The 13,351-nt window shown below is 43.2% G+C and overlaps 1 protein-coding gene across 1 annotated transcript in view; it reads right to left on the bottom strand.

Annotated features, from left to right (window-relative positions):
* The window catches only part of LOC119661244 (P protein), an 82,163-nt gene extending 76,314 nt beyond the window's left edge, over nucleotides 1-5,849 (bottom strand). The window contains exon 1 of the mRNA XM_038070479.1: nucleotides 5,234-5,849. Within this exon, the coding sequence (XP_037926407.1) occupies nucleotides 5,234-5,313 (80 nt within the window). The 5' untranslated portion in view covers nucleotides 5,314-5,849. The remainder of the gene's footprint in view (nucleotides 1-5,233) is intronic.
* Between the last annotated feature and the right edge of the window lie 7,502 nt (nucleotides 5,850-13,351).

Raw genomic sequence — 13,351 nt, 5'->3', positions numbered from 1 at the left:
TACAGGAGGGACACGTATCATTTTGATTAAATCCTATTGTGAACATATGCCTAGCTAGTAAATTATGGCCTGTCAGAATGCCCGCAATACTCCTGCAAGTCCTCCTGCTTTTCAACAGGATGAACTTTAGGGTACGTATGTCTGGTTCAGGCAAGAAAAAATTGGTGTGTCGGGCAGCATTCAGGCTCTGCCACCTGTCATTGTGGGTCCTGCCCTGGTAAGAAACCGTAGCCGTCTTCGTCCCTCCTTTCATTTTTGAACTTTGGGTGTTAACTCAAAAAGAGGAGTCCGTGGATTATAAAGAGTGGGAGCAAGTTGCTGCTCATTTGGCCCGGTCCGACATTAAATGGATGCGGACTAAGGACTCCTTAAACCCTAAAAAATAAATTGTCTAGCTTGGGCCAAGTTTTGGTCCGAACTATGGGCGGATTTACGCTGAATATTGTTCGTACCATTGTTGTGTTTTACGAATTATAAAAGGGAGCGTACAACACCAGCGAGCCGCTTCGGTGACGCTGCTCCCAGGGCAGAGGTGAGGCAGCATGTGAGGGTTTTCCTCTGCCCTGGTAAGAAACCGTAGCCGTCTTCGTCCTTCTTTTCACTAGGATTCTATATTTTGGAATCCGGCAGCAAACACCAAAGTAGATCTGTCCAAAATAGGAGCTCTTATAAGCCTTACCACGCTCTCATTTATTTATTTATTTAATGAGGACAATACACAGAAAGCAAATTTCTTATTACATATTGTCCTCAGAGGGAGGAGCAAGTAAATGGCATATTTTGCGCTTCAAGCTAGAGAGAGTCAAAGGAACCAAGCTGTAGGGCATTGTAGGACCGGCAAAACCTCGGGATCGGAGAGTGAAAGTAAATCTCGAGTTCGGCGAAGGGTACATCAAAAATGTCCGCATTACGTGTGTTATGAGACGAGGCGATACGGAAAGTAATATCCGAGTTAGTGGAGCAGTCCATCACACCATTGCAGAGTTTGAAAAGAGTACACATATCAAGGAAGATACGGCGTTGCTGTAGGGAGGGGAGATTGAGGGTGCGGAGTCGTGACGGATAATCAATCCGTGGAAGGTTCTTTTTATAAAAGAGGGACCGGGTGAATTTGCGTTGTACAGCTTCAAGAGCGTGGCCGTCACGAATGCGGTAGGGGGACCAGACTACACAGCAATATTCAAGGATGTTTTTGACAAGGGAATTGAAGAGTGTTAAGGAGGGCTGGATTGAGGTAAAGTCGGACGAGGAACGTAGGATAAAATCAGACATTTTGGAAGCTCTATTGATGATGTCAACGAAGTGGGAATTGAAACGAAGTTTATCGTCGAATATTACACCCAGGTCTTTGAAGGAGGTCAGTAGTGAAAGGGGTTGACCACTGAGAGAATAGGAAAAGGGTGATGGGGAGGGTTTAAGGGAATAGCGCATCCAGTGGCATTTGTTGACATTCAGTGTTAGCTTGTTGACCGAACACCAACGGGCTAAATTATCAAGGTAGGACCGTAAGAGAGCACAGTCTAATGGAGACGAAACAGAGGCAAACAATTTAAGGTCGTCTGCGTAAAGCAAATACGGACAGGTGAGGATGGAGGCGAGGTCGTTGATAAAAAACAGGAAGAGTAGGGGACCAAGTGTAAGAGCCTTGGGGAACACCAGAGGAATGAGAGAAGGAACCAGATGAGTGATCATGAAAAGAAACTTTGCACGAACGGTATGAGAGATAGGAGGAAAGCCAGGAGATGACTGAGGGAGGGAAGTCTAGCGAAGAAAGTTTAGAGAGGAGAATGTTATGGTCAACGGTGTCAAAGGCTTTTGAGAAATCAGTATAAACAGCATGTACCTCCTGTCGTGAATTCAAGCGTTTAGCAACAAAGTTGGTAAAGACCAACCAGATTTGAAGCCGTTGATCTATGTTTCACGAAATCATGCTGCTCTTTGACAGTGAGGTGACCGAAATGCGCGTCAACCAGTCGTTGGCGTATCTTTCTAGGATTTTGGAGCAAGAGGAGAGAAGAGAAATGGGGCGGTAGTTCACAGCATGGGAAGGGTCTCCGCTCTTGAGGATAGGAATGATAAGGGCCTCTTTCCAGAGACGGGAAAAATAGCATTCGTCTAGACTTTTGTTGTAGATTATACACAGGGGGAGGGAAATGTATTTTCTACAGTTAAGGAGGAAGAGGTTAGGAAGCCCATCGGGGCCAGGTCCGACATTGGGGTCAAGGTTACCAATGAGGAACTCAACCAAGGAAAGCGTAAGGAGAGAAATGGCTAGTGATTCGGAGGAGTCTGTGATTATGAAAGGTGTAGAGGGTGAAGGGCTCGAGGAAGAAAACACTGAAGAGAAGTAGGTGCAGAGAAGGTCGCAGGATTGTTGTGGGGAGTTGGCAGTGGAGTCAGCGAAACTGATAGAAGAAGGGACAGATTGAATTGGATTACGAGAGTTGCGAGCGTGAGACCAAAAGGGTTTTAAGTTACCGCGGGCAAGGGCGGCTTCGACGCTCAATAGGTACCTTTTACGCGCTTTTCTGACCATTGACTTCATAGTAGATCGTATAGCCTTAAAGTGAGCAAGGTCGGCGTCATTTTTAGAAGCCCGAAACTTCTTCCACAGTGTATGTTTCAAGCGAATGTTAATATGAAGTTCCGTTGTGAACCAAGTTATGTACGAACGTAGGTAGGGAGGGGAAGAAGGGACATAACAGGAGAGGAGATCAGAGAGGATATTGTAGAAGGTGTTAAGAGCTTGATCACACGATGAATTGCTTAATATATGTACCCAGTTGAAAGACGCTAAAGCTGAGTTCAGACCGTCTAAATTGGCTTTGCGGAAGTTGAACTTAGTGGGTTTACGCTTGGTTTTGGGTTTTGAACGAGGGAGCTCCGCTTTAAATTCAACCGCGGGGTGGTGAGGTTCAATTTTGACATACGGGAATGTGCAAGGAAATAAAGAGAGGTGGCGCTCGGGGAGGTTGGAAAGGAAGAGATCGAGAGTGCGGCCCAAGGAGTTTTTGGTGGTATTGAAATTCAGGGCAGAGCAAGTATGCATAAAGGAAGAAAGTGGGAGGGAAGAATGGGAGAGGTTGTTGTAAGGAATTGGAAGGCTAGGATGATTAGGCCAGTTGAGCATGGGGAGGTTGGAATCTCCACAAAGGAAGAAAGGGAAGGAAGGGAATCTGACGGTAAGGAATTCAGACAAACTGTCAAACAATTCTTCATACAGGTGAGAAGGGCTAGCACAGGGGACATATACACAAGAAACAATGAACGGGAGGAAGTTGGGCGGGGAGACACGAAGAGCAACACAATCAAAAGGAAAGCCAGAGGAGGAGAAGACGAGTTCAGCGGGGAGTGAATCTTTTATAACAATTAGGACTCCACCGCCAGTGGACTTACGAGAAGCATCCCGGTCCCTGTCACAGCGGAAAGTGGAGTATCCTTCGGGGAGCTCGGAGTATAATATGGCATCGTCTAGCCAGGTTTCGAAGATACAGATGGCATGGTATTGCTGAGCCAGCGCGGATAAATTGAAGGCCCCCAGCTTGGTTCTTAAACCCCTGACGTTCTGATAAAACAGACGGACAGTGAACATGGATCCAATTATATAGCTCGGCGAGGCAGGCGGGTTACCCTGAAATTTACCCGCGAATTGGGGCGCTTATATGGCTTGATGAATACACCTTCAGGCCAGAAAGAAGGGTTGCCGAGGATATCAGCTTCGTGTGGATAAGTAACCTTGAAAGATGCAATCACCCGGTCGGTGTTGTTGTTTTTTGTGAGTTTAATGCAGGACAGAGGAGAAAGTAAACCAACTTTGCTCCTTATATACTCCAGAACATCGTCCGTAGAAGTTGTGAACTCTAGCCTGGAGATGAAGAGCTGTTTAGGTGGGGACGCCACCTTTAACTTGGGGCCACTGGTATAGATGGATGAAGTGCCAGGATATATGGTTGTAGCGGGAAGCGGAGCTTCGTTGGCGACAGGAACGATATCAGAAAGTGGGCGGCTGTGTTCCGATTCGAAACTTGCTGAGGAGGCTGCGGATATTGTCCTGTCGTAGGCGCGATGGAGCGAGACAGGATCGGAGGCTCGGTGGACCGTAACTCGTCGCATGGGGGCCGCTGGATTAGGGGTATAGAGCCAGTGGAAGCAACCCTGACGTAGGAGGGCATTGCAGGCGAATTCAGCACAGATTGAGAGGCCTGGTGCATAGACTCCTGAGATGATGTTGAGGCTACATTGTTATGCACAGTAGGTACCGCCTTTTCGGAAGTCACAGTCTCGTCTAACGGATTCCTGAACCGTCGGGAACACGCAGATGACGACGTCGATCGCTGCATTTTTTATAAATTTTTTTAAGTGAACCACCATACCGTCAGATGAGTAACCTGGTTTCCTTGATAAACATGACATTTACTAATTGACTTCGAGTAATTTTCCTGTAGACGCAATTCAAATAGCCGTATATGCATATATGTGGGTAGATTAGGGACATCGACGCAAGAATGACAATTGATTCAGTTTCCTTAGTTTTATTCGATAATTTACTTTTAATTAGAATAAGTGGTGACAATTGGAATCATATTTCAAGAAGGGATCCCGTTTCCTCCCAGTGTGGAGCGTTATCTACTATTACGTATTGGGAGTACTACACCCCGGATCACCTGATATAGTGATGTAAACTTCTCAAAAGGTCACGAAGGTAATGAATACGTCAAATTCTATCAAACCTTCTGACCATTTAAGGGTTTTCACCTAACAGCAGAGCAATTTGGAGGCGCGACGTGAATCGATGTAATTCAAGTCTAGCACACGCACCTTAGTTAATTCATCAAATATCCTTGGATATCTACACAACATAAACATTTATTCCTACTCGTCATCCACGTGTATTATTATTACGTCTTTATCAATTTTTAATAACTAATAGTTTCCTACGCTTAATACCCAAAAAGATATTAAGTTCTTGAATTTGATATTTATAAAATAAAAAAAAATAGATTCAAATGATCTAAATAAAGAACGGATAATGGAAAAAGTTTGGTCCGAAAAATCCAAAACTGACGGACAAATACTCTTTGATAATTTTGTAATTAATGTTGATTAAAATGAATATAAATAGCGGAACACATCAAACAACTTGGAGGCATGCTAAAACTATCTAAAAACAGTCGCGTTCAATACAATGTTTTCAATTAACGTTTCGTTGGATTAAATAGCATTGAAGACTTACTGTCGCATTGGGAATTTATCCACACTTTTCCGACTTTTCTTGGATCGGAAAATACGTTTCTGGATAGCCTTGACTTTCATATTGTATTTAATCCTTTACGGGGTAGATTGTTATGACGATATTGATTCCACGTACACTCGCCTGTGCTCCCCTCACCGGAGCAAAACTAACGAATTCGAAAACAATCGCGAGCACAGTGACCGTAGGATTTATAGCGAGTGACCAGTCACAAGTTCTAGATCAGCATTTAATTCACTGTACACAATCAGGGAATCAATTTAATCCAAATTCAATTAAAACGGTGCTACTTTCACTAAATGGATAACGAGATAAACGCAAACGTGCAGTGGAAAGTTGAAATTAAAGGCACATGTAGACAGTGCGTATTTTTGCACTTGAACTGGGAATTAGACTACAATGTACACTTATCCATTAGGCAGGAGATTTTTATACTAACTACTAGATACATTGGCACCTAGTTAAATAGGACGTGCCCCTTCCAATTCTCATTGTTATTCGACCGGTCGCCTGCAGCTCACTATCAATTTCAACAGTCGCAGGCGAACGCGTTCTTACGCTACGAACTGTTCGCGAGTAATGTTGTGAAGCGAATGAATGAAAAGTGTTGAACGTATTGGAGCCCGGTTCCAATGAATTCGCCTTTTGTACACTCGGGAGGGAAAATGTGAAGACAGCATCAACGGAGTCGTATCGTTCGAGCTTTGGTATTTTCACGGGAAGTATTCAGTCTCGATTTCGATCAATATCTAGATATTATGAACGCTGCATGACGGTAGTTATCACCCCTAAAAAAACGATTTCTCGCTTCCAAGGGAATGCATGAAATTGACTCCAAATATAATTTTTATGACTAATAAAGGATAAAGGAGCACAAACGCATGCAATCAAGTCATATGTCGCTTTTCCACGCACGATGGAGCTCTATGAAAATAAGTAGTTTTCTATCAATGCAGGAAGCAGCGTATTTTTTTTTGATTGATGGAGGGAAAGGGAAACGTCCCCCATCTTCAAGTCCGGGGAAAGATTCGTCTTGGTTATTCCCCCCCCCCCCCTCACGCCCCAAAGTGTGTTTTTTTAATATCATTATGGTAAAGTTTGAATTGTCAACCCTACCTCATGAGGGAGGAAAGATGGTAAGAGTAGACCAGAGGGTGTAGAAGAATTCTCATCTTTATCCACGTTAGGCGACCATCCCGAGTGATAGCTTCCTTCAAAGTGACATATCCCCATGACGATGCCATCGTCCAATCCTCCTTTTGGCCACAGGGGGTCTTCGTTAAGCCTTATCAGAGGTCTAAGATTCGTGAAAATTTCCGCCCCGCCCGCCTGCCTCGCCGAACTTGAATGATTCCAATAACTATACGCTATTTTATCAAAATGTAAGGGGTCTAAGGACCAAGCTGTCGGATTTCAAACTGTCTGCCTTAGCATTCCAACATCATGTCTTCTGCATTTCTGAAACCTGGCTGGATGACAGGATTTTAGATTCTGAGCTCCTCGAAGGTTATTCTGTCTTTCGTTGTGACAAAGACTGCGTTGCGCTTGGCAAGACAACTGGCGGAGGTGCCCTAATAGCTGCTAACTCCCCTCTCCGCGCCGAAATCATCTTTTCCTCCTCCTCCTCCTCCTACGATTCTGTTACCATACGTGTCCTTCCGCCAAACGTATGTCCCTTTATCATATCGTGTGTATATTTTCCCTGCCTAAGCCCGCCTTCTCTGTACGAGGATTTCTTCGACAGATTATCAGAGGCCCTAACCGTTTTGTTTGCCTCACTTCCTTTCATCCTCTGTGGTGACTTTAATCTTCCTATGCTCTCCTGGCCCGTTACTCCTGGCCTTCCCTCCCTCCCTAATAACTCGACCCACCCTTCCCTTCCTCTATCCACTTTCATGTACACCTGTGGGGTCCTCCAGTTTAACCTTTCTAGAAACCACTTAGGTCGCACTCTTGACCTTGTCCTCTCTAACCTTCCTGTACGTTATCTTTCCCAATCCCATCATGCTCCGTCTTACGTTGCCCCTGATGCCCATTATCCTGCTCTCGAGTTCGATGTTCAGATATCTCGACTCCACTCTCCTGTCGCTCGCAAGCCTACCAAGTTCAACTTTCGTAAGGCGAACTTCGAAGGTCTGAACTCAGGCCTGGCGTCAATCAATTGGGTCCCCCTGCTCTCTCCATTTACATGTGACCAAGCACTCAACACTTTCTATACCATTTTATCTGATCTTCTTCCTTGTTACGTTCCCTCCTCTCCTAAGTGCTTACGCTCTTACCCCGTCTGGTTGACCACTGAAATTCACAAAAAACTAAGTCAAAAACAGACTGCGAGAAAAAAGTTCCTGTCTTCTAGAAACGTTGCTGACTTAGTTTTTTTCAAATCCCTTCGTTCTTGGGTCAAATCTTTAATACGTAAGTCCAGAACGAATATTTGTCCAGCGTGGAAGACTCACTAAAGCGCGAAAATCTGAAACCTTTCTGGTCCCACATTCGCAACTCCCGCTGCCCTGCCCAGTTATCCCCTCCGTCCATTAAATTCTCTGGCTTCTCAGCTAACTCCCCCCAACGATCTTGTGATTTACTCTGTCGCTACTTTTCGTCAGTCTATGTTCCTCCCCCTTCCTCCGAATCCCTCCCGATAGTAGATGTAGCCTGCCCCGCATCGCCTACCATTCCCCTTCTTACCCCTATCCTTGTCCTCATTGGCGAACTTGATGCCAAGGTCGGACCTGGCTACGATGGTCTTCCAAGCCTCTTTTTGCTCAAAACTGGTAAGTCCATCTCCCTTCCCCTATCTCTTATTTTCAACAAAAGCCTTGAAGAGAATTATTTTCCCAACTTGTGGAAAGAGGCTCTCATTATTCCCATTCACAAAAGTGGTGATCGTTCGCTTGCCGAGAATTACCGTCCCATTTCCCTCCTGTCCTCCTGTTCCAAAATCCTGGAAAGATATGTCAGCGACTAGTTGTCCGCCCACTTTGGCCAACACTCTCTCTTTTGACGGCTGTACTTCCCGCTCCTTCTCCCCCTCTTTTGGCGTCCCACAGGGATCTATTTGGGGTCCTTTGTTATTTTTATTTTTTATTAACGACCTTCCTCCCCTCCTTACTTGTCCCTGTTTTCTCTATGCAGACGACCTTAAGCTGTTTTCCGCTATATCGTCGCCTATGGACTGTGTTTCCCTTCAATCTGACCTGGACACTCTGGTCCGTTGGTGCTCGACTAATGGTTTAGTGCTAAATGTCAGAAAGTGTCACTCTATGTGCTACTCTCTAAAATCCTCACCCACTTCTTTCTCCTACTCTCTTAACGGACGTTCCTTATCCTGCTTAAATTCCACTCAAGACCTCGGAGTCACTTTCGACAATAAGCTCCGCTTTGACACCCATTGCCTCGATGTCATCAATCGAGCAGCAAAATTGTCAGGCTTTATACTTGGCTCCTCCTCTGATTTTGACTCCATCCAACCCTCCTTAGCTCTCTTCAATTCCTTTGTGAGGAATACCCTCCAGTATTGCTCCGTGGTCTGGTCACCCTCCCGTAAGTGTGATTGTCTTGCCCTTCAAAATGTGCAACGTAAATTCAGGCATTTAAGAAAAACTTCCCTCGTGTGGATTACCCCTCCCAGCTCCGCTTTCTGAACCTTCCCGTCCTACAACAGTGTAGATCCTATCTGGATCTATGCACATTCTTTAAACTTTCCTCGGATCTGATGAACTGCTCCGCCGCTGACGAGATCACCTGCCGTCCTGCGTCTTATAACACACGTAGCGCAGATATTTTCAACGTGCCCTTCGCAGAGCTCGAAGTGTACTTTCATTCCCCGATTCCTAGGCTTAGCCGAAATTATAATGCAGAACAGCTTGATCCTTTTCACTTCCCTACTTTAAGTAGTTTTAAACGTAGGTTTTAGGTTAGGTTAGGTTTTTTGCTTTCTCCTCCTCCTGAGAACAATAATTAATTGGAATTTACTCTGTTTGTTGTCCGTTAAATTAAATAAATAAATAAATATTGGGTTGGGGAAAAAGAAATGTCGTATTTAGTCAATAGATGGACCGAAAATTCGTAAAGGCCGAACGGTGTGGTGATGGCAGTCTTTAATATGTCTTCTTCAGCTATAGGAATCTGGTCAAATGCTCTGACCAATCGATCCAAATCGTGGATGTGCCGAACTGGGTACTTGTTGGCGGAAGTCCGAGTGTTGATTGCGCGATAATCGCCACACGATCTCCACTCATTGTTCTTTTTAGGCACCATACGCAAGGGTGCAGCCCACAGACTATTTGACGAAGTATTGAGTTCCTTTTTCGCGAGATCCAGCTTGCCCGAAGCTAATCGTCGGGGTTTAAAAGCAACTGGTCTCCAAATACCGTCGAAGACCGACGTTGAATGTGAGGTTAGCGATTCCGTATGTGGCAATTGGTATTCCGTTGGCAGCCCAAAGCTCGAACCGTGCCTTTCTATATGGTCCTTGGAATTTTGAGCGGGGATAAACGCATATATCGGCGCCAATGTCTATGACGATCCGTGGTCTCGTATTTTTGTCGAACATAAATAGCTGGCATGAAGAATGCAGTCGAGAATTATAGTATCGACGTTTACGTTCGGAAGAATTCTCGGGTTAGGATTCCTGTTTGACCGTGTGTAGCTCCATTCACAGCTCTGCAAGCTGACTTGATAATTGTTCGACTGGCTTCGTTAAACTGGTCCCCCTGCTGAGGGCGAGGATGTTATTTCCACGGAAGAGGGGCGTAGATCTTATCAGCTATGTCGGCTGCAGTTTGCAGTAGCTGGCCATCCATCGTCGCCATAATCGATTGAAGAGCAGGCTGTAGGTGCCTTAACCATACACTTCTGATAAGCGGCTCCGGAACTTTAGTACCGCCAAGACACTGCAGGCGGAGAAACTGGGAGGGTTTCTCGTCACCGATATATGTGGCCTCCATTAGCTGTCTCATTTTTTCCTTCTGACTGTCACAGAATGGCATTATTAATTCCACACGTAAGTGGTTATATGAGCAAGCTGTCATGAACTATGTCGCGGACTTTGGTAACATATAGCGGTGGCAGCATTGTGATGGCTTGCAAATATTGCTTGGTGTGGGTCCTTTATGTTACAAAGCTCACCTCCACGATTTTAAACCAAATTTCAAGCTCATGGGGACTGAAGTCTGGAAAACTTGGTACGCAGTTCACTGCGGTCGGAGTCATACTCTTATATGCAGGGGTGTTCTCGGCAATTTTCCTTTTTTAAATTCGGGGTTACTACTTTGGTAATCGCCAGGTTAGGTTGATAGTAGGAGTTGAATGAAAGTCGTGTTTATATATGTGGTATGTTTATTTAAATCCAATATCGATCCCGCTTCTCATTTTGGTGTTCACAAAGAGAGAGCTGGGGGTAGACTGTCTCTTTAACGGAGTGACTGCTATACGCAGGAGGAGTAGACCACTTCGGTAGAAAAGAAAGGTAATTAAAAGTTCTAATTCCTGACAAGTGTCCGGAAATAATTAGCACCGCCACAGAACGATTTCGCACATACGGTTGTCAAGAATGCGTTCAGAAATCTTCAGGTACCGGACAACAACCGGATCGCCCAGTAATTTGAAGATTTTACTGGACTACGTTTCTTTTTCCATATTGGAACTGTGGTTCTTGCCAGTCAGTTGGTGTTCTAACTCCCAGAATTTAAAAATCAGGAAGAATAGATATACTGATAGGGGCAGGTTACTGGGTTCTCTATTTTCAGCACTGGCTTAGTAAAAGGCTAAGAAACAGAAGCTGTCCAATGTTATGGCTTGCTGGGACTTACGTGATGTAGTCTCCTGATAGCTTCCAATTTATACTATGCGGTCGCTTGGTGAAATATTTCAGCCTATTGACATCGACTTTACATTCAATTGACAGGACAAATGATGGGACTAATATCTGACGAGTACAGGTAGAGGGCTACCTCCTATAAATCTATTTTTAGTCATTCACATTCTACCCAGTGGAGAATTCTTGAAGAAAACTTGTTAATATTTATGACATGTAAAGTTCTATCCACATTTCCTTCATTCAAATAGAAAGTGGTTAGTTCTTTTCTGAAATACCACATGCTACCAATACCCTAGTCAAAATACAGCACAAATATAAAACCCCCAGACGTTCGTAGATACGTATGTATGACATTAAGTAGTAAATCATTTTACCCCAAAATTGTCAGCCATTGAAAGAAGTCCTGAGCTAATTGACCTATCGATTATCAATAACCACAGCCCATAGACGGTATTTTGAAGCAGGCCGGGAATTAGTAAAAACTCTTTCATGAATAAACTACGTCCGTTTCCCAATTTATCAGTGTCCTGCCATCATAAAGTATAGTATAATTGTATTTGAAGACATCCAAGGTGATAGGAAGCGATCAATAAAATATCAAATTCCCACTCATTTCAATTATGTGCAATGTATTAACGTCCGCCCATTTGTTCTCCGTCTTCCTCTCAGGGTGTTCCTACATTTCAGACAATGAGCGTTTTAATTGTTCAGTCCTCAACATTTCTTCTAGTTCCCATGGAGTTTTCAATATTTCTGCATTATGAGAAATCGAACATATTTAATTTGATTCATTGTGTTGCACGTGGAAGTGGAGATATCTAGAATTTGTGTATTGTGATGTCTTGTGATGTCGTCACTTCCTTTCGAATATTGTTCCGTCGATCATTTCCTTTTAAGAAAGTAACAATTACTGGGAAATGGATGATACGTTCTGGTTATACCAGTTCACTCCCATACATCCTTTGGGAGTAGAAATCATGCAATCACCAAAGATAACGTTGGATCTTCAAGATAGCTGAAAGTTGCGATTTCGCAAAAAATGTTACAAAGTTATGAATGCAAAAACCATCTCATACTAACGTCATTCGAAATTTTGAAACTCATAAATAACAATTATTACTTCTATTTATCTATCTAACGTGTTAAATAAATATTTAGTCGAGTTTGGCACATCTTAAATCTTGTATTCCGCGGAAGTCTGCCAGTTGTAGTCTGGCGACTTGACATTGTTTGCTCGTATCTGATTATTAGTAGTATTAGATACTAGCAAAATATCAGTTGAATATCATCAAGGTTCAATATGATCCCTAAGCAAACATCAGGTTGGAGAATTTCCACTCTATGAGCACAATAAATCGTGAAAAGTACTTAATGTTTCATGGAATCACAAGCGGATCGGTCACTTCATTATTTGCCTGGATTAGCTTTAATTTACTCACAGATTTAACAAATTATCTAAATATATCACAATTCATGTCTGTAGATGCTAAACGACTTCATTCGTAGGTGCTAAAATTGACCGGGCTACAGATAGAAAAGGTAATAAATTTCAGATAATTTGCAATAATCTATGGCTGTTTACATGGAAACATGTTTGCTGGTACTAACTGGTATGTATATTTTTGTCTGAGTTACTAACTGGATTGCGAACCTGTTTTAGAGCCTGCTAAGTGCAATAAATGAGAATGCTATGATTGTAAATTGACCCAAATAATGTTAACCAAATATTTGAGTTAAAAGTAACATTTAAAGTTCGCTCAAGATAGTTGTTCGTCCAAATAAAGGACGTCATACGTACTAAGAGTAATGTTCCGTGGAAATGGCTTAGCATGGTGACCAGTTGATAGAGTATTCTTAACATCAATGCTGGATACTTTGCCACTACTGCAGTATAGAAACAAAAGGTCAAAGATTTAGTTCTTAGTTTCGACTCAAAGTATCTTATCTTGGTCGTTTATGAGAAATTCCTTGAATAAATAATGATTTGTACTCTCGTTAAGCTAACATGCTATTGTATGTACAAATAAGGCCTAGTCAGGAAATTGAAAGAATAAATAAATGGGAAATGAAATTTTCTGCAACTTTTTTGGAATTTGAAAATGCAAATTTGAGATGAATTAAGGGGGTCATCTCGTGTGAAGACCGTTTTTTGACTTTTTTTAAAAAATTTTTGTGAAGAACTGGATGAAGATACAAATACGAATCTTTCACTATGGATTTATTGATATCTTGAGCAATCATAGTAATTTTTCCAGTCCGATCGCATAGTTCGTTATTGA

Source organism: Hermetia illucens, chromosome 1 (genome assembly GCF_905115235.1).
Source record: "Hermetia illucens chromosome 1, iHerIll2.2.curated.20191125, whole genome shotgun sequence".
NCBI classification, from domain to species: Eukaryota; Metazoa; Arthropoda; class Insecta; order Diptera; family Stratiomyidae; genus Hermetia; species Hermetia illucens.
This window is presented reverse-complemented; position numbering and strand designations above follow the sequence as displayed.